The sequence below is a fragment of the Ceratotherium simum genome, chromosome 24 (genome assembly GCF_057802395.1).
Source record: "Ceratotherium simum simum isolate JZ-2026a chromosome 24, ASM5780239v1, whole genome shotgun sequence".
NCBI classification, from domain to species: Eukaryota; Metazoa; Chordata; class Mammalia; order Perissodactyla; family Rhinocerotidae; genus Ceratotherium; species Ceratotherium simum.
This window is the reverse complement of record NC_141923.1, coordinates 27,471,305-27,488,593: the sequence shown is the minus strand read 5'-3', so window position 1 is coordinate 27,488,593 and position 17,289 is coordinate 27,471,305. Positions and strand designations below refer to the sequence as shown.

The following is a 17,289-nucleotide window of genomic DNA, read 5'->3' as shown; positions in this document are numbered from 1 at the left end:
CTGAATCCTGTTGATCCTTCAGCTGTCAGCTGTGCTGTCCCTAACTCAGACACCTTCCCTGACTCCTCACCCCAACACCCCAAATTCTAAATTAGGTCCTCCCTGGCCGGGATTAAATGCATTCCGGAGCATCCGTTCAATAGAATACCAGGTGGTCATTTAAAGAGTAAGATATATCAGTGTGCTGATAAGGAAAGGTAAGAGCAAGTTGCAGAACATCGCCTATGTAAAGTGATCTGATTTGCAAACATTTTTTAAACAACATGTGTGCTGTGTATGCATAAAGTCTTTTCAGTAATATATACAAGAAATTATTAATAGTGATTACCTCTAGGGAGACGACTGGGGCCCATATAAGGAAAGGAGATTTTTCATTTTAAACTTTTCTGTAGCGTTTGAATTTATTACCATATGATATTACTCTTACCTTTAAAAAATAAGACAATTAGTTCTCCCTGTTATTTTTGGCCATAGAATCCTGTTAGTTTTCCTCACAGTATGTATTTTAATTTATAGGCAGTACATGTGTGTTTACAATCCCCCACTATGCTGGTGCTCCATGAAGAGAAGGACCGTGTCTGTTTTATTTGCTGTTGTTACCAGCACCACTTAGCACAGCACCTTTCACGTAGTGGGTGCTCAGTCAGTGTTCCTTGAATGAATGAATGAGCAAGCGAACAAATGCAGTTTCCCCACCATATGGCTAAGCAGGCAGCATGCGGGGCGGACAAGCAGGTTGAACAACACGTGAGATGGCTAACACAAGAGGCAGCAAGTGCAAAGAGCAAAGAAAACCTGTTTAGTTTAAGGAGTCCGAGCTGGGATAGAGAGCAGCAGGTGATCTGTGTCGAGGTGGGGATCTGCTTTGGGCTGGAGATCTGTGTGGGGGTGGAGATCCACGTGGGGATGGGGATCCGCTTGGGGGTGGGAATCCCCGTGGGGGTGGGGATCCATGAGGGAGTAGGGATCTGCACGTGGGGATAGGGATCCGGGCGTGAGGATAGGGATCCGGGCGTGGGGATAGGGATCCGCGCTTGGGAGTGGGGATCCGCCTGGGGGTGGGGATCCGCATGGGGGTGGGGATCCGCCTGGGGGTGGGGATCCGCCTGGGGGTGGGGATCCGCATGGGGGTGGGGATCTGCGTGAGGAGGCGCTGCTTGCCTGCGGAACTGATGTGAAGGGTGAGAGCACACACTCCCGTGGCACTGGAGGCGTCCTAGCCCTCCTGCCTTGCCTTCCCCTTTTCTGGGGCTGTCCAAGGTGCCCAGCCACCTCCTCCATGGGGCTAGTTTAATAAGACGTGGGTGGCAGGGGATGAGTCCCCAGGGCTCTCGGGCATCCGTGCACTGTTTTCATTCTGCTCCATTTGGCCCTGTTGTAGGGAAGTAGCGAGTTGGGGTATTGGGTGAGGGAGAGACTTCACTTATTTATGGTTATTGGGATCAAGAGAAACACCCAAGACAGAGGACACTGAGTCTCAGGCAAAATAAAAAATGCCCCGACTCTAGGCAGTTGTCACCCTCCACTGTAGGAGGTGTCTTTGAAGGCACTGTGCATGTGCAAAGAGAGCATGGATGAGGTGCGGACTAGCTCGGGGGTTGCAGGCGGACTGGAGCTGGAAGCCTGGCTCTGTCCATTATTAATGGTCTCACCCCTGCTTAATCTTGCTGAGCCTCAGTGTTCTCATCTGGAAAATGGGTAGGAATAAATGAGAAAATGAAGGTAGAGCCATACAGTTTCTCTCCATGCTCAACATTGTATCTGTTAAGTGAGTAAGAATAGTTATAGAATATTTATTATGTACTGAGCCTAGCACATAGTATTTTATAAAGATTATTACACTTAATACTTACAGCAACCATATCAGGTAGGTATAATTATGATCCCCATTTTACAGATGAGAACCTGAGGCACACAGAGGCTAAAGTCACATGACTAGCACATGGGGGAGCCAGGATTTGAAGCTGGCCATCCTGCCTCCAGGGCCTGTGCTCTTAACCACTGCACAGGAGTCCTAGCTGTATACTTAACTAACTCATTGTTTCTGTTAATACGCTTATTATTAGCAGCATAGAAGAAAATGAGGATAAAGTTTACATAATTATTAAAATTTTTAAAATAGTGGTAGCTTTTCAACAGTACTAGAGCAGACTCCTATATTCCTCTTACTCTATTAAAATTGCGTGCTTTTGAATGTTAAACTTGACACCCTGCATCAGATGGGTCACCTGTCCAGACTTGCAGGTCAAGTAGCCATCACTGTAGGCAGGGCTGGATCACTCCATGTAGGTCATTTTGTGAAGAAGTGGACTTCTCAAGTCCGTTTTCTTTTTCTAGGTTCATTCACAGTATATGTGTGTGTGAGGGGGAGAGAGGGAGGGAAGGCGAGAAAGAGAACAGAAATTCCCAAGAACATATTATGCACACATAAGCAAGTACTTGTCTGTGATTATAAGTCAGAAACTGTAAAATTGTGAAGTTCTTTGAAGTTTGCCCAAAACCTGCTCCACGGCCACCTGTTCCACTGGGGGCCAGGAGTTGGATGGCCTGACTCTGCTGAGATGGCTCAAGCTGTCACTGCACCGGAATGTTCCAGCTTGCCTTGGCCTGGCTGTCATTGCTGGCTCTGTCCCACTCAGGCGGTTCAGCAGGTTCTGTAGGGCACCAGGCTTCCAATTAGAGAGAAATCCCACTGTGTGGCCAGCCCCACCAGTGCCGCTCTGAGAGGCCCCTTTGCCAAGGCCCGAACTGACCTCTGATCTGTCACAGATGGGCCAGCCCTACACTCCTTTGTGCACATTTGGAGGAGGGGGGTGGGGAGGAAGAGAGGAGCCCATGGGGAGTCAGAGTGGACATTGGGCAGAAGTGCGGTTCCTCAGAGCTAGGAGAAGCTGGGCAGAGTTGACAGGACCCAAATGCTAACATTGTGGAGGGAAAGGGGACTTTGGGAAGACCTCATCCTGAGCCCTAAACTCAGCATGGGGCATTTTCTTACCAACTTCTGAATATTCATCTCAGGCTGGACTCCACACCCAAGGAGAGCCAGGAGCAGCTACCTGGCTCACTCTAAAACTGTCACTCTGCTGATGGTGCATGGCACAGCCAGCTCCCTCCCCACCCCGCTTCAGGGGCTGTGCAGTCTCACCAGCCTAGGAGCCCCGCCTGCCCTGGGCTCGGGGACAGTACTGTCAGCAGCCCCCACCATGGGCTGTGTTCATCACACAGCGAGCGTGAACAAGAAGGCTGAATTTCTATTAGCATAAGAAATAGAATCCTGTAGAATCCGTCTCTAATTCTCTAGCAGGATAGAGAGATATAATCTAAGCTCTGAACAGCTTCTTCCTAGGTAGAGGACTTGCTGAATGTGGTTCATTATTTTGGGGATGGCGTATGTGTCGTCTTTATTTCCCCTATCAGCCATTTCTTTTTATTTTTATCCCTTTTCATTCTTTTAATCACTCTCTTTCCCTGCCTGTCTCCTTCTCTCTGTGTCTTATTGTCTGTGTCTCCCTTGCATACTTTCTTTTTCTTTTTCTAGGTACAGCATCTGTAACCCCATAGTCAGAAGCAATGATAAAGACACCAGGCTTAGAACTGACATTTATATACTCAGGCTTAGCTTGACTAGAACGGTCGCAAAGTCTAAATAATGAGCAGCCTGGAAGTGGCAAGGGTCTTCCCAGCTGTTCTTGGAATGATTCTGCATCTCTCTTAAAAATAAAATTGAGGGGCCCGCCTGGTGTCGTAGTGATTAAGTTTGCGTGCTCTGCTTTGGCGGCCCAGGGTTCACAGGTTCAGACCCAGGTGCGGACCTAAGTACTGCATCAAGACATGCTGTGGCAGCATCCCACATACAAAAAATAGAGGAAGATTGGCGTGGATGTTAACTCAGGGCCAATCTTCCTCACCAAAAAAAATAAAATTGAATTCAATCCATGGAAGCAAAAACACAAGGTTTCGTCACTATTCTCTCCTCTCTGGGATGTTTCCTCCATTTAATGTTTGCAGTTGGTTTGGGAATTCCAGGGCTGTCTCACCCCAGTTGGCCTTTTTTCCTGCCCCATCTCTTTTTTTACTCTGCTCCTCTATGCAGACTGATTAAAACAAAGAAAACCCCTCTACCAGTCTGTGATACTCATTTGGAGAAGGAAGTACTTCTTTAGGCTGTTAAGTTGTCCCCGTGAGAAGATGGACTATTTTTGTACCTTAAGCAAGTCGCCACAATTAAATGATGTGCTGTCTCTGTTTCTCCATTTGCATGACTTTCTTAGACTGATGAAAGAAACGGCCTCATGTGTCCTCCTGTGTCTGTATGTCTGTCTCACATGGAGAGTTCCGAGAAGGAAGATTTCCATGAGACAGCAAGAGGAGTGTCATCTTTAGACTCAGCACTGTTTATTGTGTTAGACCTGGCAAATGGAGACCCTGATCCTGGATACACTGCTGGGGAGCCAGGTCACATCGTTAGGTGTAAAATGTCCTTCGGATGCAGGCCCAGGGCCGTGACTGTGATGGTTGTAAAGACTGCGACGAGCTAATGCACACATGGACCTTGGTCATAAGGAAGCACGCCCAGAGTGACATCCACCTCGTGACACTACACTTTCTCAGTTCCTCTGTCTCTGCCCATGCCACGCTCATTCATCACTTCCTCTTCTGTCCTCTCCTCTAACGTAATACTTCCCCAAGTGCTGTCAGGGACCCTCTTCTCATTTCTTTACATATCTCCTTGGAGATCCACCCCAAGGGCTCCCAACCTGAAGTGTACATCAGGATCACCGAAGAAATGTTAGGAAAAGATGCAGATGCCTGAGCCCCACCCAAGAGGTTCTTTGGTAAGGCCTGGGATTCAGAAATTGATGAAGTGCTACCTTTGATTCTAATGTGCACCTTTAGTTCAGAACCACAGCCCTAGACTGGGAGCCCCTGCAGGCCAGAGACTGTGTCTGAGTGTCCATTCTGTCCACGGCCTACAGCCCCACAGCTGGGGTGTTGAAGGTGATAAGTAAGACGAGATCGCTATTCGTGCTGCTGACAGTTTTGCCTCCTCGTCTCGTTGCAGACATTCCTGTTATTCCGGATCTGGAAGAAGTACAGGAAGAAGACTTTGTTTTGCAGGTGGCAGCGCCTCCCAGGTATGTTAACTTAGGTGTGAGTTAGGCGAGAGGCAGGGAGCGTGTGAACTAATATACTCCAATACCCGGATGCAGCTGTGCATCCGGCCCCCGGATGCGGCCCCCGCCTCCCCCCAGTAGATGGGATGTTTCTGGTGATGGGCTCCAACCCAAGGTTCCCACTGTATTAATATTTTCTTCCCATTTTGGTCCTTCCCAGCTGCCTTGGAGGCTCTGAGGATGGTGGCCCAGCCGCACTCCTGGAACTGGTCCTGCCTGTGGTTCCTCCTCACATTCTCTCTTTCCTGCAGCATCCAGGTAAACCGGGTGATGACCTACCGTGACCTGGACAATGACCTCATGAAGTACGCAGCTTTTCAGACCCTGGTGAGTGGAACGGCTTTTGCATGGAGGGGCAGGTTCCAGGCCACATCCGTAGGGGTTTCTCAGTTCCTCCCAAGCCATACAGCATCTCCTCCAGGGGTCTCTGAGGCTGCCTGGCAACAGTCCCTTTGCCGGCGGCATCATCCTCGGGTATTACAGCATCCCTGGACCCAGCATATTCTGGTGTTTCCCAGGCCCAGGCTCCCGCCTGCTTCCATGGCTGCCCGCTTGGCATCAATAGATATACTGGCCGTAGAGACATGCTGCTGTCATGCCCTGCCCTCCTGGTGCTGACCTTCTCCACAGAATGCTCAGCCTGTAGGATGTTGTGGCCGTGTGCTCCACGTGCATTTTTACTCATTTATAAGGCATTTCTGCAGGTCTGGGTTTGGGAAGTTCTACCACACATGATTCTCCTCACTTTGCTAGAGAGAGTTGTCTGAGGCCCTCTGAGGTACATAGCCTGCCTTTTTTTTTTTTTTTGGCATTCACAGGATGGAGAGATTGACCTGAAGCTCCTCACCAAAGTCCTGGCGCCGGAGCACGAAGTTCGAGAGGTACGTAGCAGCGGCGGCTCCTTACTCTCTCGGCCGAGTCATTCCTGTAACCGGCTGGCTCCGCAGGCTGACCTCTGCCTCCCCGGCTTGGCTGCGATCGAGGGACAGGCCTGCCTTCATCTTACCCAGCGATCCCTCTCTTGGCAGGACGACGTCAGCTGGGACTGGGACCGTCTCTACACCGAGGTGTCCTCAGAGCTCCTCAGCGAGTGGGACCTGCTGCAGATGGAGAAGGAGGACCCTGTGGGACAGCCCACAAATACCTGAGCCCTCGGGGGGCGACAGGCCACTCTCCCCGCACTGAGTAGTCCCTGCTTTGGACTTGAAAAAATGCCATAAGCCTAAACCTCAAGAAGTTTGCAAGCAGCTTAGAATTTTTATATGGAATCTTTTGTAGTAAAAGTATTTATTTTCAGAGGACCACATTGGATCATTCAATTGTAATAAATTGCTTTTTTCTATGGCTATCTCTTCCAATTCTTTCCAGCACCCTCTTGGAAAGGTTCGGGAAGAGTCAAGGAGGGCAGCTTTTAAACAATCTGATGGGAACTGTCCCCGTGGTTGAAGAGCATGATTCAGGGAAAGCTAGATTGAGGGGGAGAAGGAAGTTGTCCAGTTCCCAGAGGCCACAGCAGTTCGCTGGAGCATCTGCCTGTGAGCACCTGGACGCGGAGATTTGGGAGGCTGCAGGCGGCTGCCTGGGGCTGGGGTCCGGGGCCTGGCGGGACACCATCCTTCCTGTGGATGTTCAGTTACGGCAGTGAAGTTGCCTGTCTCCTTCGTGCTTTCAGGGAGCTTAGCTGAGGAGGCAGCAAGAAGCGGGCATGGTAGGGTGACCCATTCCTCACATCAGGGTCTGGTGGCTCTTCTGACAGACCCCCCTTTCCCCTCTTCCTGCAACCCATCCCCGGGCTCCAAAGCAGCATTTCCCTTCTGCCACAGGGTCCCAGAGCCTCGTTTCTGGTTCTCATTAACGGGACAGCTTGGCAGCCCTGAGAATTCCACAGAGTGTTTTTCTCTGGGAAACCGGGCCTCCCTCTGACCTGGGACTCCCTCTGACCTTTCAGATACATGGCTGTGTGTCTCCACTGCTCCCCAAAGCAGCCTCACCGCCTGTTTCCAGAATGCACCAAGGTTTGGAGCAGATCCCAACCCTTTTCCTACAAGAGACATCTTTTGTTTTTGTTTTTCTCTTTCTCCCCAAGACAGCTCATCTGAGGACAGGGCCGGCTCCCCGCCCTCTGCTCTTGGAGGCCTCTGCATCAGGCCCGTGCAGGCTGCAGCAGCTCACTGAGCCCCGCTCCTCGGCCGCAGGGAGTGCCGAGCGCTGCTCTTCTCCTGCCTGGAAAGCCCTTCATTAAAATTCAGAAAAACAGAGAGGCTCAACACTTCAAAAACCCGCTGGGGGGTTATTTTTGTGTGACTATGTGCCCTTCCCCGTGAGCCACGTGAGCCACACGGGCTCCAGAGCAGGCAAAGAGAATGCTTGTCTGTTAATTATAAACTCAGGGATTTAGTGGCTTTGGGGTCCTTTTTCCTCCTTTTCCAGAGTCATGCTTGTGGCCCAGACAGCCTCTCTTTGGAATAATTTCCATGATCACTGAGAAGTTTCTGTCCAGGCTGGTGTTTCTTGAGGCTGCATCCTTCTGAAACCCCCAGAGGAGAGAGGCTGCATTTCTGGTACCTTAATCACTGGCAAATTCCACTGCCTCGGGACTCTGACAACCTTGGAGGTCTTCAGCCAGCCGGAGCAAGTGGCTAGGGGGTGACTTCCTTCCTCCTTTCATTTTATAACAACAGCAGCAACAAGGTCTAACATGTGCTGAGCACTCACCTCATGCTGGGCACTGGGCTCAGCAAGTGTGAATTATCTAGTTTCATCCTCACCACCAGCCAGTGAAGCAGACACTGTTGTTATCCCATTTTACAGATGAGGAAACTGAGGCTCAGAGAGGTAAAAAGGTTGCCCAAGAGTATCCAGCACCTTAGGAGCAGAGCTGGGATTCAAAACCAAGTTGTGTGACGCCACTGTGCTTTTAACACCTGGGTTTTTGTTCTCCCTCTGCTGCCTTCAGCTTGGGAAAGCGATCTAGTTTATAGTGGGCAGAATTAGTAGTGTGCTGGGAGAAGCTGCCTGCACCACCCACCACCCCCTAGACCAGGCATCCGTTCTTTCTGTGGAGTGACCACAGAGCAGAGGGCTTCTGTCAGGCCTGGGTGTGAAGCCTCTCCACGTGGCTGAGTTCCAGAGTCCTGGCCCTGGGGGGTGGGGAGGAAGCCAGTGTCCCTGGGTGAGGAACAGTCTAAGTGACCTGAGCTAAGCCTAGACAAGAGTCAGGTTCAGGCCATGTGTGGCCTAGTCTCCTGTCACCTGCCTGCACCCGGGCCATACCTTGTCTGGACTTCATCCTTTACATGGCATCTGAGCATCACGTCTTCAGAGTTCCTGGGGAATGACAGGTTGTTCCAGAACCTACATCCACCCAGTTCTTACCTGACTCCTGAGATACCTTCCTTATGTTTCAACCAGCGGTGTCTCCCACCCCAGACTTCAGAGGGCCTCCTAAGAAGATGGCCCAAGGGGTAAGACAGCATGGACAAGCATCTCCAGGTACCCGCAAAGTGGTTTTCTGCAGACACGTGGGGGAGGCATGGAATGGGTCTTAGTGCTGCTGCCTCCTTCATGTGGCGTGTTGACTGGTTCCTTCCCAATTTCTCCTAGGCTGGCTCATGTCACCCCTAAGGAGCCTTGAGAAGTCCCAGCTGATCTCTGACAAAATCTCCCATGGTGTCTTTGGCATTGAGTGGTAGCTGCAGAGATGCTGTTCGTGGGCTGGGCCCTGGTGGGAAAGGTCATGAGATATTGATTGCTACTTGATATGTGCCAGGCTCTGTTCTAGGCTCTGCAGAGAGAGAACTGGACAAGCCAAACTCCCTTCCCTCCTAGCACTGACATCTGCGGGGTAGACGGACAAATCAGTAAAACAGTATATCAGACGGTAAGAGATGCCGTGGAGCAAAATGAAGGAACAGGGAAGGGAGTGCTGGAGTCAGGGGTCGCAACGGTGAAAGAGGTGGTAAGGGGAGGCCTCACTGAGAGGGTGACATTTGGACAAAGACCTGAAGAAGGTGAAGGAGCAAGACCGGTGCCGGGAACAGTGTTCCAAGGAGCGAGAACAGTATGTGCAAAGCCGGGGGAGGGCGTGCACCTGGCCTGTTTGAGCAGGAGGAGGTCAGTGTGCCTGGGGTGGAGGGGATGTGGGGAGGGGAGATGCTCTGTCTCACTGTGTCCAAGGCTTGGGCTTATCACAGACAAGGCTTCAGGGTGTGTGGGCCTGCTCCCTCCAGAGACATGAGCACCCTCAGGCCTCCTCAGGCCTGTGGAAAACTCTCAAATTGCTGCACGGCCTCTTAGTCAGCCTGGAGGAAGCAGAATGGTTAATGCTGCATGGAGGGAGAGGGGAACAATGGGCTCTGTCTGCCACGGCCCAGAGGTCAGGAGGCTGCTGCCAGCCCCCCGCCAGGCTGGCGTGCGCTGGTGTGCAGGCAGACAGGGCGGCATTGTAAGGCCCCTGCGTGGAACATTCCCTGGAAACTTGCAACTCCGATGAAAAGCTCAAACAAGAAATTCCTCTAGGCAGGCCTGTGGCTGAACCTGAGGTCATCTCTCCCCCAGGATGTTGGCTCATCTTTGCTAAACCCCAGGACACTCCAGACAGGCTTTTGGAACTGCCTGCTCCAGACAGAAACTGATGCTACCGCCTGTTCAGTGTTGTTGACCAAATGTACTGCTTACATCAATCAAGGCCTGTCTCGCTTAGTGGCTGGGGGGCTCCTGGGGGTGTTGATGCTGGAGACCTGCATGAAGGGTAGTATTTGCTACAGTGAAATCAGGAGGCTTAGCATCCTTGCTCTGCTTGCCCAAGCGGTGCTTGCTTTTCTCCTGGGGGCCAAAGAGTCAGTGAGGACAGGGGTAGGCAGAGTGGGTAGGGAGCCGTGGTAAAGAATGCGGATTCCAGAATCAGGCAGGGCTAGATCCAGTCCAGCTCTGCTACTTAGTGGCTGTGGGTCCTTGAGCGAGCTACTTTCCCTTTCTGATCCTGTTTTCTCATCTGTAAAATGAGGGTAATTTTAGCAGTGTCCTCTTAGAGTTGTGGTACCTAGTGAAAGGTGAGCGCTGTTAGATTTTAGATGGATGGGATCGAAAAGCGAACATAGGAAAAGTCACAGTGGATATTTTATTGCATCAGCACCTGTGTTTTGCTAGGGGAAACCGCCTTCGTTTCCCCTCGCGCATCAGTTCTCAGCCATGGCTAGAAAAATGGTTTGGCACGAGGTTTGTTTTGTTTGTTTTTATAACAACTTTATTGAGGTATAATTTGCATGCCTTAAAATTCACCCACCGAAAGTATCCAGTTCAGTGATTTTGGTAAACTTATGGAGTTATGCAACCATCACCATAATCCTCTTTTAGAACATTTTCCTCACCCTACAAAGTTCCCTTGTGTCCCTTTACGGTTAATCCGCTCCCACTCCCAGCCCTAGGCAACTACTGGTCTGCTTTCTGACTCTATAAATGTGTCATTTCTGGAAATTTCATATAAATAGACTCACGTAAGATGTGGTCTTTTGAGTCTGGCTGCTTTCACTTAGCGTGTTTTCAGGGTCCATCCGTGAGTTAGCATGTGTCAGCACGTGTCAGCAGTTCTCTCGATTACTGAGTGGTGTTCCATGGTATGGACACGTACCCCGTTTGGTCTAATCATTCATCAGTTGATGGACATTTGAGTTGTTTCCAGTTTGGGCCATTATGAACAATGCCCCCGTGGACATTCATGTACAAGTCTTTGTGTGGACATAGTTTTCATTTCTCTTAGATAGATTCCTAGGAGTGAAATTGCTGGGTCATATGGTAACTCTATGTTTAACATTTCAGAAACTGCCAAACTCTTTTCCAGGGCATCCATTTTATTTGTTTGTTTTTCAGTGCTTTAGGATATCAGGATGAATTAAGTACTTAATTTTTTCTTATCTCCTTTCCATAAGTTTTCCAAAGGTCGCTGGTAAGTTTATGGGAGGTACATCCTCCTGGATCCTCCCTCCCTTCCTTCTTCCTTTCATTGAGCTTATCTCTGTTTTAAGAACACAGAGCTCGTCTGTCTGCTTTCCCCACCAGCCTGTGAGCTTCTTCAGGGTAAAACAGGGTGTTGTTTGAGTTGTTATCAAGCCCCATGCATATTCCAGGAGTTCAAAGTCAAACAAGACTTGGTCCTGACCCCAAAGAGCTCATAGGCTTGTAGAGAAATAGACAAGTTTCATCTGTGTTTTCAAAGCACTGGTTTTGAAAACCACAGAGGCTTTCTGGATGAGTGCAGGAGCCCGAATGATGCTCCGCAAAGTGCAGATGAAGGGAGAGAGAGAGAGGGAGCTTTATACATCCGCCAGGAAATACAGAGGTGGGATTGCTTTGCTCAGAGCAGGGGTCGGCAAACTGCAGCCCATGGGCTGAATCCAGCCCGCCCCCGCCCGTTCTTGTAAAGTTCTACTAGATGAAGCCATGCTCCCTCATTTACATATTTTCCATGGCTGCGTTTGTGCTACAATAGCAGAACTTAGTTGTAACAGAGACCATGTGGCCTGCAAAGCTTAAAATATTTGCTGTCTGGTCCTTTACAGAAATAATTTGCGAACCCTTTTAGAGGAAAGAATGAAGATGAGAAATAGCAATACCCACATGCTGCCTATTGCTATCCAAAAAATCAATTGCAGCAGGAGTGATTTGAGTTAGATGTAGGGAAAGACTGGAAGGGTGGGGTGATTTCGGTTCCTAAAAGAAAGAGACAAAGTTCCCTTAAGGAAAGGAAAAAAACACTCATCATTTCCAGCAACGTTGGGACATAATCTATCTGGAGACAGAAAGCTGCAAAGAGTGACTCGGGGCTCCTTCTCAGCCCTTTGATCCTATTTGGGATGCGGGTGGGGGAGTCTCGGGGAGTCAAATACCTTTGGCAGTGGGCTCAGAATAATGAGGAGAAAGCCCAGCGGAGGGGGGTTAGGAGTAAGGGCGGGGGGAAATCAGGTTTTTCTTTTGGCGAGGTAGAAATCAGAGAGCAAGGGTGGTGGGCGCAGCCGGAGGAAGCGGCCATCCCTCTTGTGGCCGTGATGGAGAGAATTAATTCCCGGCATATGTTCCCAGCATCTGTTGTGGTGACCTGGACCGGAGGGGTCAGTGAGAGAGGGGACCATGCCAGGGCTGAGCATTAGCCCAGAATTCCCGGGCTGCAGGGGCTCTTAGCTCCCACAGAACGATGGCTGGCCAGCGCGCTCAGGAACATCTGCTACAGCTGGGCAAACAGTGCTGCCTTGGGGAGGAGGGAGTCCCCTCCACGCTCTCTCGGTAAGAAAACACCTGGCTGTGAGGGGCTGCGGGAAGAGCAGAAAGAATCCTGCAAACTCTGTCTCTTCTAGATCTCGGGCTGCAATGGATTCGACCCGCCAGCCACACATCCTGCCAGCAGACTGGAGGTGACGCCGGGGACCGCTGAGAGGGGGCAGGGGGACCCACAGCCCTGGATGGAAAGAATGCACACGGGTCTTGGGAGGGCCTCCTAAGTACCAGTCCCAGAATCTCCCTGGATGCTGTTTGGCCCGCTTGGTGCAAACTGTCTCTCGGGAGTCAGCGATCAACCTGGAGGAAGCGAGGCAGGAGGGCACGTGGCTAAGAATGTACATGATGCCGGGTTCACGTCTCCGCTCCTCCACCTCATACCTGCACGACCTTGGAGAGGTGCCCATACCTCTCTGTGCCTCAGTTTTCTCATCTGTGGAGTGAGGTGGAAAATAATTCCTGTCTCATAGGGCCATCGTGATGATGAAATGACCTACTACATGTCAAGTGTCTGGCACAGAGTAAGCACCAGTGAAGCTTAGTTCTGATCACAGTGAGTGGACAGGCTAGGACCACCTGTGGCCCCGACGGTAGGTCCTGGGCCTCGGGCACTGAGAGGACCTAGGTGGGCATTTGCCCCAAGGTCACGAACTGGAGGCCCACAGGCCGACTTTGACCCACGGGACATGTTTGATTTGGCCTACACACGATTTTTTTTTTCTTTCTTTCTTTTTTTAAAATTATTATTTTATTGAGGTCACATTGGTAACATACACTGTTTTTAAGTTGTTTAGTTAATTATCAGCATTGAAAATGGAAAGGTTTCACATTAAACCCAGATTTTCAGCTTCTCTCAGAAAATCGGGAGATCTGTCCACTCTGGACCGTATGGCAGTGATGGGCTTGAGCGGAGAAGCAACAGCTCCTTTAAGCAGGGGCGGTTCAGCCCGTCCCCACTCTGTCCTCACTTACATTCCTGTGTGGCCGCTGCAGACACTGACTTTGAGACCCTGCCCCACCTCCTCATTTTGCCAGTGAGGATTCTGTTCCCCAAGGGCACTTACCCAAGGTCATGTTCCTGAACTGGAACTCGAGTCCTGGCTCGCAGGCCAGTGTCCTTTGTCAGTAAGCAGGACCGCCTGCCTGATGTATAACGTAAAATCGTGTCAGCTCTGGAGAAGATCCAGTTTGCCTACTGTGGGGTCATCCTCCTGTGATCAGGGAGCCTAACCCTGTGTCCAGCATGGATCTGACAAGAGTTTGAGCAGAGTCCTGGCATAGTTGAGGACCACTAACTGGTTAGCCATTTGCCGTCCACTGTTTAAACTCTGCCCCGGAGCTGACGGTGTCTGCTCAGGAAGGGTGTCCGGCCCAGCAGTCATAAGAGAGGTAGGAGGTTTGCTTCTTTCTACAGCAGCCCCAGTGCCTCTGTCGCGCTGCCGAGGCATTACGAAGACGGGGCTGAGGCTACAGGGAGTGTGTCTGGCTTTCAGGCCTCGGGCAGGAAGGCACCCACATCCATCAGCCAGCAGGGTCTCCGTGCTGGGCTCAGGAGGCGGGACAGCCCTGGGGTGCACCACTTGGCTCACCTTTTACTCGCCACCAGGAGTGCAGTTAGCGGACGGCCTCCACGGCGGTGCGACCAGCATCTGCCTCAGCGTCCAGGCGGAGGCCATGTGCTCCCCGGGCAGCACCCGGCCAGTTCCTAAACCTTCAGTGGTGCAGAGCGCACCATTCCTGGCCAGCACAGGACTCGTCTTTCCACCCGAGCTTCCCCTCGGGCTGGAAGTAGCACTGCCCTCTGAGACTCCTGCTACCCACTCCTCCCTCCTGCCCGTCTCTGTTGACGGGCACCAGACCTTCCTCACCGCCTGAAGGCTTTCCTGCAATTCCTGCCTCCTCTCCCTTTATCTTTCACAGGCGTTACCATCTCAGTGTCTGCCTGCCGGGGGACCCAAACAGCGGGCCTGGGGTGGTCCAGCCAGACTGCGTGGGCAGACTCCTGGGCAAGGCTAGAATATGGGTAGCGACCTCTTCTCCAAAGCGCTATGCCTCACGAACCCCCATTGTGTAGCTGGGGTGTGGGTTTGATTTAGAGCAGGATTCCTGGAGAGGGATGGATGGTGGATCCCTCTCTCACTTCTGTAAGTGCCAACTTGCAACCTAATCCAACCGAGTAGGCCTGAAAAGGAGGAACTGAACACCCCACAGCAGGCATTTGGCAAAAAGAATTTGGTACCCTATCAGCCGGAGAAAACCTTCACCTTTTTGCTGAGGTTGGCACGTGGAACCTCTGTTGGTGGCTTTATGGGCAGAGAACAGGGATGTCATGGCACACCAGGCCTGCCAAGAGACAAGGATGTGCCCTCCAGAGGACCAGGATCTGAGGGCATCACCGCTGAAGCTGGGAGGAGAGATGGAGTTTAGACAACGGTACCCCTGTGCTCGCCAGGGCAGAAGCCAGGTAGCAAAGCCGCCTCTGCCACGCAGCAGGACGGGGTAGCATGTTCTCGGCCGGCAGAGGGGAGGCTGCTGCGGGCTTTGCGAGGGCCAGGCTTGTTCTGATGGAAGCCCAGTGGGCAGTGCTACACTGAACCTGAGGCACGATGTCCTCCAAGCCGCTCTTGCAGTTTTAAGGACAAAGTTTTAAGAACCAAGACTGAACAAGAAAGCTGCCTCACAGGGTGCCGATGGAGGCTCTGTGAGATGGAGGAGACAGTGCTTAGCAGGGAAGCTAAGCAAAGAGACAAAAATTAGTTTAGCTCTTTAACTAGAGAACAGAAAAAACCAAAAACAAACCTGGGTGAGATAGAGTGGGGCAGGGATTGACTGCAAAGCACTGGAGGGAACTTTTTGGGGTGATGGAAATGTTCCACAGCTTGATTGTGGAGGTGGTTACATGTCTGTCTATCTTTATAAAACTCATCCAACTATCCACTTAAAAAGGGTGATTTTTATTGTATGTAAATTATTCCTCAAGAAATATGACTTTAAAAAGATTCTCCCGTCACCCCTCTCTATCTTGGGTACGTGAGTTGGGGGAGTTTCTGTCTGTCCCACTGCATCTGACGAGTTTTTGCAGCATCCCCAGAGCCAGGGTGCCGGGCCGCCTGGCCATACCTGAGAACGAGGTCAGGATGTGGAGAAGCCCTAAAATGCCACCTCGGCCCCGGACCCCCAGACCAGGGGGCCGCTCAGACTCCAGAGCTAGCTTTTAAATCTTATCTGCAGTTTGATTTTCCATGATTATGTTTGGAAAGGAAAATCCAGCAAGTTTGACTACTGGGGACAGCAGATGGTCCAATTTGGAGTAAAACATGGGCATTTGGGCACCACTTTTGACATTCAAATGGAAGCACAGGTCTACTGAGCCCAGAGTGAGGAAGGACAGGAGAATCTTGAAGACCCAAGACCCTTTAAAGAAGACAAGACCCCAGAGAGAGCAGCTGTGACATTGTTTGCATTGCAATAGTGCTTTTGACCTAGGGGATGAGTAGGGACATAAGAATTTTGATGCCAGATCTTTAAAAAAAAGTTTCTCTCTTTAAATGATTACAAATCCTATTGTTAAAATATTATCTTTACCTATACAATTAATATATATTCACTAAATTAAAAGCTATATATCTAAACATAGTGAATATCCCTTTTCACTCTGCCCTACCCCCACCCATTCCACAGCCCTCCCCAGAGGGGACCGTGATGTCCTTCCAGCTCTTTCAGTGCATTGACTACACATGGACGCACAAATAGACCCAGCGCTTGGTTTTACTGATGTAATTGGGACCAGTCTGCAAGTGTGGCCCACATTTTGCTTTTTCCACTTAAGAGCATATCTTGCAGAACTTCCCTCTCAGTATCTCTCTTCCTCATTCTTTTTCGTGATGGACGTTATTCCATAGATTTGCTACCCCACAATTCCATCCCTTCAGTAGCCCTTCCACATGACGGTCAGCGAGCCCACTTCCTTACACTGAGGGCTCCTCCCTCTCATGACTGCCTCTGAGGGCCCCTGCTCCACCCGAGCCCCGGTTCACCTCAGAATTCTTTCTGCCGGACTGCCATCAACCCATAAAAGGACAGGCAGCTCTTCTACTCATTCCAAACCACCCCCTGGGTAAGAAGCGGCAGAGGGAACACCGGCTCTCTGGGATGACTTGTCCAGGGCAATAGGGGCGCTGTGAGCGAGAGGCTGAGGCTGAGGCCGCAGGAGAAGACATTGGTGGCCCACAGTGGAGACAGGGGAGGCCCAGCTTGAAAAACCAGGCCAGTCGGTGTGTGGCAGGGTGGGGGTGGCAGTTGTTATTGCCGTCGAGTCAATTCCGACTCCTAGCGACCCTGTGAACAGCAGAGCAGAACCCTGCCCAGTCTTTTCACTCCATCCTCTCACTTTCAGGCGCTATAGCAGACAATTCTCCCCTGCTATTCATAGGGTTTTCATGGCTAATTTTTTTTGGAGTGGGTGGCCAGGTCCTGCTTCCTAGTCTGTCTGAGTCTGGAAGCTCTGCTGAAACCTGTCCACCATGGGTGACCCTGCTGGTATTTGAAATACTGGAGGCATAGCTTTCAGCATCACAGCAACATGCAGCTGCCGCAGTGTGACAACTGACAGACAGGTTGGTGTGGTTCCTTGACTGGAAAACAAACCCATGTCATGGGGGTGAGAGAGCCGAATCTTAACCACTAGCCCAGCAGGGCTGGCTGTCATAGTTGGTCTTAGGGGGAAATCAGAGTTGGAATCCCCTGGGTACTTTTCGGTCATTTGTTTTTAATACACTGGTGAGTGCTCCGTGGCTAGGCACGGTGTCAGGTGCCGTTCACTGAGACAGCTTTGTAGCTGGTTAAG

At 51.0% G+C, this 17,289-nt stretch overlaps 1 protein-coding gene across 1 annotated transcript in view; it reads left to right on the top strand.

Annotated features, from left to right (window-relative positions):
- Window positions 1-6,520, top strand: part of IFT43 (intraflagellar transport 43) — a 78,109-nt gene extending 71,589 nt beyond the window's left edge. The window contains exons 6-9 of the mRNA XM_004426382.3: window positions 5,063-5,135; window positions 5,426-5,501; window positions 5,993-6,055; window positions 6,203-6,520. Coding sequence (XP_004426439.1) covers window positions 5,063-5,135; window positions 5,426-5,501; window positions 5,993-6,055; window positions 6,203-6,322 — 332 coding nt within the window. The 3' untranslated portion in view covers window positions 6,323-6,520. The remainder of the gene's footprint in view (window positions 1-5,062; window positions 5,136-5,425; window positions 5,502-5,992; window positions 6,056-6,202) is intronic.
- The last annotated feature ends 10,769 nt before the right edge of the window (window positions 6,521-17,289 follow it).